This window comes from Pongo pygmaeus, chromosome 2 (genome assembly GCF_028885625.2).
Source record: "Pongo pygmaeus isolate AG05252 chromosome 2, NHGRI_mPonPyg2-v2.0_pri, whole genome shotgun sequence".
Taxonomy (NCBI): domain Eukaryota; kingdom Metazoa; phylum Chordata; class Mammalia; order Primates; family Hominidae; genus Pongo; species Pongo pygmaeus.
The window spans coordinates 192,035,602-192,048,943 of NC_085930.1; the positions used below are offsets into that span (position 1 = coordinate 192,035,602).

The 13,342-nt window shown below is 35.5% G+C and overlaps 1 protein-coding gene across 5 annotated transcripts in view; it reads left to right on the top strand.

Annotated features, from left to right (window-relative positions):
* The window catches only part of ATP11B (ATPase phospholipid transporting 11B (putative)), a 127,444-nt gene that overhangs the window by 25,479 nt on the left and 88,623 nt on the right, over positions 1-13,342 (top strand). For 3 of the 5 annotated variants that reach the window (XM_054479960.2, XM_054479961.2, XM_063662456.1), the window contains exons 2-4: positions 1,009-1,125; positions 8,889-8,978; positions 10,443-10,523. In XM_054479960.2, coding sequence (XP_054335935.1) covers positions 1,009-1,125; positions 8,889-8,978; positions 10,443-10,523 — 288 coding nt within the window. The remainder of the gene's footprint in view (positions 1-1,008; positions 1,126-8,888; positions 8,979-10,442; positions 10,524-13,342) is intronic. The other 2 variants (XM_063662457.1, XM_063662458.1) reach the window with 1 other exon arrangement.

Consider the following 13,342-nt stretch of genomic DNA (forward strand, 5'->3'; position numbering starts at 1 on the left):
TTGAATCGTTTTCCTGTTAGAACCAAAGAAAGAGTCTTTCATTTGGATATTGCTTTCAGCCTATCAGTGGGTTCCCAAGATCTGCCAAAAGAGTCTTTTTTTCTTTTTTCTAATATTTCAAAACCCTAGACAATATACCGAATGTTAAAGGTGTCTTGAAGGTGCACTTGCAACTGTGGAAGTAGAAGTACAGTCCTCTAAGAGTAAAGTTTCAGTGTTCTTGTTACCTGTGAAATCTTTTCTACTGGAGGTGATTACTAATATGCCTTGACAGATGGTCTTCTAAATCTGAGGTCAGGATATGAGTTCCCAAAGGCCAGGAATTACAGCATATTAATATCTCTATTTCAGTAAGTCAATTGATACTATAATGGCTCAAATAAGTGATTGTGTGGAATGAGTCTGGGCAAGACTACCTACCTAAAGACTCATCCTACCTAATGCACTGTAAGTCATCTGGGAACAAAGCTCTTTGCAACCAAGTCAGTCTGGGGATGGAAAAAGTAAAATAAATATAAACCTTTGCCATCAGATGTGGTAGGTGCTTACTAGACTGTAGCTACACAGGACTTCCACATCACTGAGTAGAAATCCATCCATAGAAATGAAAGGGAAGGAATGCAGTAGGGATAGAAAATTTGTCCTCAAATACTTCTATAGGTCTCACATATGATTTTTTTTCAATATAGTAGTATTTCTGACAGAGAATGAACTGTTTTTCATTACTAAAGGCATTACCTAGTTAAGTTTCTATCTGGAGATAATGTACCTGTTTACCTGTGAAAGAAAAAAATAGTAAAGTTTCTATCTGGAGATAATGTACCTGTTTACCTGTGAAAGAAAAAAAATAGGTGGCATAGCTCTTCTAATTAGATAGATTGAGTCTATATGCATTTTAAGGGCAATAGTAATATATGTAATCTGACCAGCTAAATAAAGCTAACAGTAAAGTATCATAACTAACCTGGTTGACTAGTATTTCTTTTTCTCTTGCTTGATTGGTCTTAGGGTTTTGACCCACCACATCAGAGTGACACAAGAACCATCTACATAGCCAACAGGTTTCCTCAGAATGGCCTTTACACACCTCAGAAATTTATAGATAACAGGATCATTTCATCTAAGGTAAGAATTAAAATTTTTATTGTTAGGCCAGGTGCAGTGGCTCATACCCATCATCCCAGCACCTTGGGAGGCTAAGGTGAGAGGATCGCTTAAGCCCAGGAGTTTGCGACCAGTGTGGGCAACGTAATGAGACCTTGTCTCTACAAAAAATCAAAAAATCAGCCAGGTGTGGTGGCACACCTGTACTGACAGCTACTCTGGAGGCTGGCTTCAGCCTGGGAAGTCGAGGCTGCAGTGAGCTGTGATTGTGCCACTGCACTCCAACCTGAGCGACAGAGTGAGACCATGTCTCAAAAAAAAAAAAATTATTATTAAAACTGTAGATATGGATCATTTTATTTTTAAAAGTGATTATATGTGTGTGTATATATTTATTTATATCCTTACAAATTCAAGAAAATGGTGGTCGATTTATCTTAACCAAAATGGTTAACTGTAGAATACAAGGAGTGGCTAATTGCTGATACCAGTAGCCCACATGCCAAAAAATTATCTTTAGTTACTAGTAAACTAAGGAACTAATATTTATGCTATGTACCAGAAACTATATTAAGTACTTCTCATATCATTTAATCCTAACAACAACCCTATGAGATAGCTTTTATGAAATCTATTTTACAAAGCAGTGTTATACTGATTTTAAATCAGTTTCCTCAATTGAAGTGCTAGGAAATGGAATAATTTTCCCAAGGTTGCTTACTAGTAAATGGCTAGGTTGGATTTTTGGGTTTTTTTGTTTGTTTGTTTGTTTGTTTGAGACAGAGTCTTGCTCTGTCACCCAGGCTGGAATGCAGTGGTGCGATCTTGGCCCATTGCAACTTCCACCTCTCGGGTTCAAGCCATTCTCTGCCTCAGCCTCCCAAGTAGCTGGGATTACAGGTACCCGCTACCACGCCCAGCTAATTTTTGTATGATTAGTGGAGATGGGATTTCACCACCTTGGCCAGGCTGGTCTTGAACTCCAGACCTCATGATCCACCCACCTTGGCCTCCCAAAGTGCTGGGATTACAGGTATGAGCCACTGCACCCGGCCATAGATTGGAATTTAAACTCAGTTCTGTGTTGCTTTAAAGCCTGCTTCCTCCAATTTTATCACTCATTTGTACACATTTTATGGTGCCAAAGTACAGCTTTACTCTTATATATTCTTCCTTGTTTCATTTTTTCCTGTGGCATTTTTAAGTTGTCTTAGGTTATTCTGAAGCTAAAGATTGTAGAATAGTACTTTGCAGTAGACTTTTCTGTCATGATGGAATTGTCTAATATGATGGCCAATAAACTATACAAGGTTATCAAGGCCTTGAAATATGGCTAGTGCAACTCAGGAACTGAAGTTTAATTTAATTTTTATTTAAATGTCAGTAGCTACATGTGACTAGTAGCTTGGACGGTACAGTTATAGAGGATATGAGTCAAAGAGACTGAGGGTAAAGCTTTCCTTATATCATAACTATTGCCTGAAAGGGCACCTTAAGAAGCATCTTTGCATTGCTCCTTCCCTCTCTTCCAAAGCAACTAACATCTTTTCTCTAATCCTAACCTCGTCTTTCCCAAGGATGTCGTCTTAGGTCAGCAGTTCTTTGCCCTCCCCCTTACTGCTGTCTTCACATTCTTTATGTGTATAACATACCCTTAGTGCCATCTCTCATTTTGGATGATGGTTCTAAAGCAGAAAGTAGGAAGAGGAGATGTCAGGATCCAGGATAATGGATGAGCTTTAGATTAGTGACACAGTTCTTTTTTTTTTTTTTTAATTATTATTATACTTTAAGTTCTAGGGTACATGTGCACAACGTGCAGGTTTGTTACATATGTATACATGTGCCATGTTGGTGTGCTGCACCCATTAACTCGTCATTTACATTAGGTATATCTCCTAATGCTATCCCTCTCCCTGCCCCCACCCCACGACAGGCCCCAGTGTGTGATGTTCCCCATCCTGTGTCCAAGTGTTCTCATTGTTCTATTCCCACCTATGAGCGAGAACATGCGGTGTTTGGTGTTCTGTCCTTGCGATAGTTTGCTCAGAATGATGGTTTCCAGCTTCATCCATGTCCCTACAAAGGACGTGAACTCATCATTTTTTATGGCTGCATAGTATTCCATGGTGTATATGTGCCACATTTTCTTAATCCAGTCTATCATTGATGGACATTTGGATTGGTTCCAAGTCTTCGCTATTGTGAATAGTGCCGCAATAAATATACGTGTGCATGTGTCTTTATATTAGCATGGTTTATAATCCTTTGGATATATACCCAGTACTGGGATTGCTGGGTCAAATGGTATTTCTAGTTCTAGATCCTTGAGGAATCGCCACACTGTCTTCCACAATTGTTGAACTAGTTTACAGTCCCACCAACAGTGTAAAAGTGTTCCTATTTCTCCACATCCTCTCCAGCACCTGTTGTTTCCTGACTTCTTAATGATCACCATTCTAACTGGTGTGAGATGATATCTCATTGTGGTTTTGATTTGCATTTCTCTGATGGCCAGTGATGATGAGCATTTTTTCATGTGTCTGTTGGCTGTATAAATGTCTTCTTTTGAGAAGTGTCTGGTCATATCCTTTGCCCACTTTTTGATGGGATTGATTTTTTCTTGTAAATTTGTTTAAGTTATTTGTAGATTCTGGATATTAGCCCTCTGTCAGATGGGTAGATTGCAAAATTTCTCTCCCATTCTGTAGTTTGCCTGTTCACTCTGATGGTAGTTTCTTTTGCTGTGCAGAAGCTCTTTAGTTTAATTAGATCTCATTTGTCAATTTTGGCTTTTGTTGCCATTGCTTTTGGTGTTTTAGACATGAAGTCCTTGCCCATGCCTATGTCCTGAATGGGATTGCCTAGGTTTTCTTCTAGAGTTTTTATGGTTTTAGGTCTGACATTTAAGTCTTTAATCCATCTTGACTTAATTTTTGTATAAGGTGTAAGGAAGTGATCCAGTTTCAGCTTTCTACATATGGCTAGCCAGTTTTCCCAGCACCATTTATTAAATAGGGAATCCTTTCCCCATTTCTTGTTTTTGTCAGGTTTGTCAAAGATCAGATGGTTGTAGATGTGTGGTATTATTTCTGAGGCCTCTGTTCTGTTCCATTGGTCTATATCTCTGTTTCGGTACCAGTACCATGCTGTTTTGGTTACTGTAGCTTTGTAGTATAGTTTGAAGTCAGGTAGCGTGATGCCTTCAGCTTTATTCTTTTGGCTTAGGATTGTCTTGGCAATGCGGGCTCTTTTTTGGTTCCATATGAACTTTAAAGTAGTTTTTTCCAATTCTGTGAAGAAAGTCATTGGTAGCTTGATGGGGATGGCATTAAATCTATAAATTACCCTGGGCAGTATGGCCATTTTCACGATGTTGATTCTTCCTGTGTATGACCGTGGAATGTTCATCCATTTGTTTGTAGTGACACAGTTCTTAATAAATTATGCAAGAAATAAAAGCTCTTGAAAACTTTAGGTTTTTTTTTTAACTTGGGGTATAATTTACATACAGTAAAATGTATCAGTTTTAAGTGTGCAGTTTGATGAGTTTTGACAAATCTGACCACCGCCATAATCAAGATGTGGAATATATCCATTGCTCCAAAAAGTTCTTTCATGGCCTTTTGCAGCAGGTCCCCCTCCTCCTCACCCGCCAGGCACTAGCAACCCCTGATCTGCTTTCTGTAACTATAGTTTTTTCTTTTCTAGAATTTCATATAATACAACACAAGTCTTTTGTGCCTGACTTTTTTCGTAACATAATGCTTTTGAGATTCATTTTTGTTGTTGCAAGTATTAGTATCAGTAGTTCATTCCTTTCTAGTGCATAGTTTAGCTGTCAGCCTGGAATTGTGTGGTTAATGTTTTGAATATAAGCCATTTTCTTTGTGTGGTTCTCTGACAATCAGTATTTTCCCCTTACATTTCCAGCTGCTTTTCCAGCCCTGAATTCTAATCTCGGTCACATGTTGTTGATGAGGCTTTAGTTTTCCCCAGCTGTTTTGCAGCCATTGTTGTGTGTGGTAGGTGGATACTGTCTCCAAGCTAAGAAGCCAAAAATTCACAATTTATACTTCTTCCATTTGCAATTTTTTGAAATTAAACTCTCTTCCCGTTTCCATCTATATTTTGGACGTTTTCCAGGATTTGACATAGTTTTTAAAATGTAATCTTTATAATTCTTATCTGCTGGGAGTCCACAGGACCACTTCTTTGTCAATAGTGGAAACTGAGTGTCCTCCTAGAAAGCTTTTGGGATAAAATAAGTATCTTTATATGACTGTCTTTGTACACGGAAGTATTTGGTTTAATGTTTTTGACCATATTTTTTAAAACGTGGATGTTTAAAGAAGTATTGCCTTTTTAAATGTTTACCATAAATGAGGACTGTCTGTCTCATTACTACCTATTACGCCACTATTGCTTTCTTAAACTCCTTCCAAAACAGATTACCTGTTATTCCACAAGCTCATGTTGAACTTTCCTACCACTGTGCCTTTGCTTTGATTTCATGTTGTTAGCCACAATTTTTAAAATGTAAATTTTATGTATTTGTAGACATTGTAGATTTTATGTTTTTGTAGAAAGGTAGAATTCATATCTTTGACCATAATTTCAAGAATGTAAATATTTATACAGATACTGTCACTTTTTTCCTGAGCATAAATGAAGCCTGCTTCTCATTACTCTCATTTTACTACCTTTCACTCCCCTGTTATTCTCTTGGTCTCCTTCCAGACTGCATTGTTTTCTATCTCACAAAGCCATGATGAGCTTTTCTTCTGTCCCTTTGCTCATGCTGTCCTAGCTTCCTGAAATGTTCTCCCTTATTTGCCCTGGATTTTCAGCCTGTTGAATGTTCTTCTTTTAAAGCACACGTCAAATATGACCGTCTTGTTAAATTTTTTTTCATATACTTTACCTTTGAATACAGCTATTAATATTTTGTTCTTAATCTCCTCTACTTAATATTAAACATCTTATTTCTGTTTCTCTTATTGTGGAAGTGTCTTGCATGTTGTAGTTGTGTAGTATGCCTTTAATTGGCCATAGTAACTACGTTATCTTAAATTTAAACCTTCTTTGGCCATGTGTAGTGGCACACGCCTGTAATCCTAGTACTTTAGGAGGCCAAGGTGGGCAGATCACTTGAGGCCAGGAGTTTGAGAACAGCCTGGCCAACAGGGTGAAACCCCGTCTCTACTAAAAAAATACAAAAAAATTAGCTGGGCGTGGTGGCGGTTGCCTGTAGTCCCAGCTGCTTGGGAGGGTGAGGCAGGAGAATGGTGTGAACCCAGGAGGCGGAGCTTGTAGTGAAAGGAGATCGAGCCACTGCACTCCAGCCTGGGTGACTGAGTGAGACTCTGTCTCAAAAAAAAAAAAAAAAAAAATACAGAAAAATTAGCCAGGTGTGGTGGTGCATGCAAGTAGTCCCAGCTACTCAGGAGTCTGAGCCGTGAGAATCGCTTGAACTCAGGAGGTGGAGGTTGCAGTGCGCCAAATTGCGCCACTGCACTCCAGCCTGGGCAGACAGAGTGAGACTGTCTCAAAAAAATAAAATAAAATAACCTTCTTGAAAAATATTTAATTTTATAGCCATGTTTTAGTTTTCTTAGGAGGAAAATAAGGTCAATTATAAAGTCATATATGACGATAGAGAAGTTACACTTCTAATTCATTTATCTTAACCATTATTACATAACAAAGAGAACTTTAAAGCATAGTAAATTATTTTCTTAGCAGTATTTTCATAATATTTGATATTATGCTACTAGAGTTCTCCCTCTCTATACAATAGGACAAGCACAGAATTTAGACTCATTCACAATCTATTATGTTTGTATTTCGGAAAAACTAGCAACAATTTCTACCATTTGTGTGCTAGTTTTCATAAGAAGTTTGGTTGTTCTGAGTTGTTCCTTGTATTATTGAACTAGCCAAAGAAAACACCCTGAAACCAATTACTTTACTGCCAATTTATATAGCTGTTCTCTTCAGGATTCTGGAATACAAAATATATTGTTGCTGTTACGTTTCAAATAGATTGCTGTAAACTTAGGAGACTTCCACCCTTCCTTATAAGGTATTATACATTTGGTGACTGAAGAAGTTATACGGAGATATTCTGACAACTGATTTTTAATTCCAGTTAAGATCACCTGCAGGTGACTTGACACACAATTACTATCTCATGTGTATACATTGAATATTGACTTCCTTTGGCTCCAGGGAGTATCTACCTCTCTTCTTTCTAGAGCCCTAAACATACTTCCCATCCTCAGATTCTGGAACCACTGCTGCCGCCACCACTCAGGGAAAATATGTTTCACATATTCCAGATTCAAACTGAAAATATAATTTCACCAAAGAAAGAAAGTTTATTGGTATTGGACTAGTCATTCCATATCCCTGGGTCAGATAGGCTTTTGTGGGCTTTTCTGGGAACCTAACTCTATTTATAAGGTTGTTCATTTGGCAAACAGTGTTTCAGGTCTCAAACAGCTAATTAAGAAGTGAACTTTTGACAACGAAAATCCAAAAATTAGAGCCATCTGACATGACGCTAGGTAACGTAAAGTACCTCTTTGGAAATCTTGAATTGGTCAATAACCATTGAGGCCTCATTGCCTGAGATCAGGATATTATCTCAGAAAAAACCCATTGTCAACCATATTTATTTATTCATTAATCTATTCTGCAAAATATTTGGTCTCCACCTATGTGCCAAGGAGTAGTATATGTGCTAGAGATAGAACAGTAAATAAAATGATATCCCTGGCCTCAGGGATCTTATATTCTTCTGGGAGAATGTACATAAAGTAAACATTCTATAAATCAATTTCCCTGTTTCATGTATGAAGTTATGTTGTGAGTTGTAACACAAATAAAATTTGCAGCATATTATTCTGCCCTTGTAATACAGCATTATAGGTTTTTGAGCTGAATAATAATAATAAGCACTTTTATAGCAATTAGTATGAGCCAGGTTCTGTCCTAAGTGCTTCTTCAGTATGTTAGCTGATTTAATGCTTATAGGAACCCTATAAGATATGATTAATATTATCCTCATTTTATAGAGGAGCAAAGTGGGACACGGAGAGATTAAGTCCAAGGTCATTTAGTGAGTATTACAAATTAAGATTTGGGCCACCACAGTCTAACCCCAAGCATCTATGCTTTTAACCGTTGTGCTATATACTATCTTACCTTTTAAAATTGATATTGTGACAGATTTTCATATCCTTTATGAAATTTTCTTGATGGTTATCACGGTGATCACTTATCTAAAGCATTTTTATTTCTTTAACATTCTAGGTTATTTCCTCATATTTCATACTAAACTATTTCCTCTGTTTCTGTTGCTAAACTAACTAAAATATAAATTGCCTCTAGTATCTGCATTTCTATCAACTCATATTTATCTTTAGCATTAGGTTTAGTTTTGTATATCAAAATCCAGAATAAGTTATTAAAATGTTGTTTTAGATCTGCTTTCTCTAACTTCTAAAAAAAAACCAGAATTTAGTAGCAAAATTGTTGGGTTTCAGCTTATTTCATTTTTCAAAATTAAACTAAATTTGCCAATAAATAGTAAAAGGAAGAAAAAAGGGAAGTAGAATAAAAGTCCTGAACTCTAAAAGCCAGATCGTTTCTGTAGCATATAGACTTACAGAATTTTGTCTAAGGGGTTAGTAAATTTGATTTTACTTTACTTCTTAATATTATGTCTGTACACTTGATATTATTTTTAAATATTAATTTATTGATCTCTTTCTTTTTAGTACACTGTGTGGAATTTTGTTCCAAAAAATTTATTTGAACAGTTCAGAAGAGTGGCAAACTTTTATTTTCTTATTATATTTTTGGTTCAGGTAAGCTTTATTACTCAATATTAAGTTTGTAAACATAGTTTCTAAAAATATGTCTTAGAACAAAGAAAAATTACATTGTGTTGTTAATCATTTGACCATGTGACCATTTTTTCTGCAATGCTTCTGCATTGTATTCAGTGAATACAATGATCTGTCATATCTAGATTTCTAAAAGAAATAGCCTCTAAACTTTAAGATCAGTTGTATATTGTTTCATCAATAATGTGCTGTAGTACTTACATTAACCATAATCTTAGCTAAGAATGTAACCTAATATCTTTCAGATATTCTGCCTCAGAACATGAATGTTTAGGCTTTTAATATATAGTTCATGTTTTTGGTACATTTCTGCCTGTGGAATCATTTTTGTACAAAGTAAACTTTTCTTTGGCTTTTAATTTTTTAATTTAAATTTAACTTAAATTTAAGTTATTTAAAAGAATTGTAATTTTTAAGTATCCCTGTGGGTAAAGTTTTTTTTTTTTTTCCAGGAGACCATTTTCTTTGCTTAAGTCTGTGTTTATTGTAGGCTGTTAGACAGTTTCTTAATTTTCACCTTGTGCTTAAAAAAATTATATATGTATATAAAATCAAGAGAACTTGAGTATAAATCAAGATTTTAAAATAGTGATGGCCATTTTCCTTTAAAGAAGTTATTCTTTTCTGATAAAACTTGGCAATTTCAGTGTAGCATCAAATGTATAAACTCTGAAGTCTTCTCTCAGTAGAACCTGGGATTTCACATGAAAAATTGAAACTTGTCAAATAATCATTTTAATGCTTTAGGAAACGTTTACTTTTTTAAAAAAAACATATTGCTTTCTTTCATGAACAGAGAAGGAACTTCTGATTTTCTGCCCATAGACCGTTAGCTTGGCTTTCTGAGAAAAGCAAGAAATGTATGCTAACCATATCCACATAACATCCATACATTTGTGAAATCACTAGCTAAGATGAATTCAGCTTGTCCATGGAATGGAACAAATTTAATGGGCCTATCCGGAGTAAAGGAACATCATTTTCCTAGTTATCCACCTCTGGCTCTGTTGGATGTAACAAAATCACTTATAGAAAAAAATTCTTTCCATAGTCCCATTCCTAGTTTTCTTTCCCTAGTGTTGATATCATTCTGAATCCAAGGGTAAAAATTGCTGACAGACTCTTCAGCATTTATCAGGATGTGCAAAGAAATGTGAAACGAGATCTGAGTAGCTGTAGTTCCACTACTTGGCGAATATTGAAGAACTTTGTGTTTAAGCAGAGTTGCTGAGTCCAGTCTAGCCATGTATGTGGATAGGCAATAGATTTAAATAGTCTTCCAACCCCACAGAATAGCCAACAAAGTGAAGTTGTGAAATTGTGAACTAAAGTATACTCACTGTGTAATGTGAAATTTTAGATGTTAATAGTATGATGTGCACAATATAAAAATATAATATTCTGTATTCTTTTTTATAAATCTAGCTTATGATTGATACACCTACCAGTCCAATTACCAGTGGACTTCCATTATTCTTTGTGATAACAGTAACTGCCATAAAACAGGTATGAAATACTTTCTTTTTTTATTTTCCTTCAAGTCATTTAGAAGTTGCTAAATATTTCCACTCCAAAGTAACATTTATTGTTGTGAAAATAATTTCCATAAGAAAGCAGCAAATTTGTCTGATATGTAGTAAAATTAAACTGAATTAGCCACTCTGTTATATTTCAGGTACCTGGTGACTCATGGAATGATTAACATCGTTAAAATATGTAGTTCCCTTGACAGAGCTAGAAAGCATCCAAAAACAAGTATTATATATGTATAAACCATTTATATATAAAATAGATTTCTTAATTATAATCATCTTTGTAGAGTTTGGTGATATTTAAAGGAAATACAATTCAAAAGAGATATGTTTATAGAGAGCAGGGTATATACGTCTGGTGTGAACATTTGTGAGTAAAAATTATGTATTTCAAAAATTAGGGTGTGGTAGCACATACCTGTGGTCCCAGCTACTTGGTGGGCTGAGGTGGGAGGAACGCTTGAGCCCAGGAGGTGGAGGCTGCCGTGAGCCGTGATTATGTCACTGCACTCCCACCTGGTTGACAGAGTGAGACCCTGTCTCAAAAAAAAAAAAAATGTATAGTCCTTTTCTACTGTTTACAACTTTCTCTTATGAGGTTGGTTTTTATGTATTTTCCCTCTAGGGGAAATATTTTCAATCAGAGCATGAATTGACATTAAAATCTAGTTACAGAGAAACAAGGTTATTAGATAAACATATAGAATAAGAGGGAAATTCATAGAAATGTCCTGTTGATTTAGCTACTACTTCTCAAAAAGGTCTTGGCAGGGTTTCAGTTATACAGAGATGATTCCTTCCACCTGCAAGAGAATTAACTGAATTTTCTCAGGCAAATGTGGTAAATTTTTCATTTTATAAGATGTAGGGATAAGGCATAAATTGACATGGAAATAAAATTGACAAACATTTTACAGTTCTGGGATGAAGTATATTCTTTATTGCATACATAAGAAAGATAGAGGAGCCTATAGATTAACAATTAAATTATGCATCTACATGTCGGAGAATACTAGGCCACAGCTCTAAGTTCGATTTTACTTTCTTCACTCTTCCATTGGAGATTAAAATGTGTGTATATCAGTCGATATGCATTTAAATCACTCCATATAATTATTCACTTGATGAATATTTACTTTGATGGAATAAATGACAAACAGATGTCATTTATTTCAACAAAGTAACATGTTTGTCCTTTGGACCTCGTTTCTATATATACTTTCACCTTAGGTAATTTCATCCCGTCCAGCAGATTGAAGTTACCATCCCTATGATGATGGTTCCCAAATTTATGTTTATCCTGAAACTATTCTTTGAACTCCAGACACACATGTACAACTGTTTGTACAACATTTCAACTTTGTCATCTCACAAGAATCTCAAACATGACTCTTGATTTTTTTCCCCCTCGAAAACTATACTACTAGTTCTTATTATTCTGCAGTTTATTAAATGGCACTACCATCCAACCACCACAAGCCTTGACGTGATCGTCCTTTGACTGTTCTGTTTTATCCCTACCTTCAAGATCTCCCTCATTAGTCCAAGCCACCATCATCTTTTGTCTGGACAATTGCATTCTTTTCCGAAGAGTTGTCTCATTTCCACTCTTACTCTCCTATGGTTTTCACAGAGCAGCCAGATTGATCCCTTAAAATCAGATCACACTACCCTCCCACTTAAAACTGTTCAGTAGCTTTCCATCACCACTTTGACCGAAACATGTCTTTTCAGTGATCTACAAAGACATAAAGACGTACAGAGTCTAGTCCCTGGTTCCTTCTTCATTTGCTACCATTTTTTTTTTTTAATTCACTGTGCTGCAGCTACACTCCTCTACTTGTCCTTGAACACAGTAAGCATGCTCCTATCTCAAGATTTTATGACTTGTTGTACTTTCTTCCTGGAAAGTTCTTCCGCCAGATAATTGTGTTCTCAATTCATTTTACTGTATACTTAAACTTTGACCACCATGCCACTCTTATTTCTTAGTCTGTCCTTTTCTTCCTTCATATCATTTATTCTTTTGTTCTGTTGATAAATGTTGGTATTTTAGTTTATCCGTCACTTTTATTTGAATGTCTAGCTCTATGATGCCAGATAATTTATTCTATATACCTGCTTATTTCCAGTTAGCAGAACAAGACCATGCACATATTGGGCCTTCAGTAGTTGTTTAACAGATGAATAAATGAATGAATGAACTTATTGGATATTTTTAAAGCCATGTAAAATGTTGCAATACCTCTTGTCTTTATTTCCCAATGTATATTTGGCCAAATATGGACTGCATTTAACTGGAATATGATACCATTAACTGAGTTGAAAAAAAGTTGGTGAATTTTTATCTACAAGTAAGAGTTTAATATAATCATAATAATAATTGACAATCAGTCTCATTCCAAAATTGGTTTAAGTAAAAGTGAATAAAGGCAGAAAGCAAAAAGGTTATGCCTGGAACCTGTGTTAGTATGATTATTAAATATGAGTACTAAGTTTAGATGAGAGCTTCATAACTAAGGCAAAAGGGGGAAATATAAAAGGTCATATAGTTTTCAAAGAGAAAATTTGAACCACAGAGATTTTCTCCTTAACTCAAAACAAAATTTTGACACTCAGAGTTTTCTCTTTTGCAACAACTATTCCTAACTTTTTCTCATTTAAATACACAGAATACTTCCATATATTGTTCAGATTTATGTATCTATTTATTACTGTAGATCAGTAGAACAAATTTTGGAAAAATTGTAAAAGTGAAAGGTGCCATGTTCCAACCTTTCTTTCCTGTCTTCT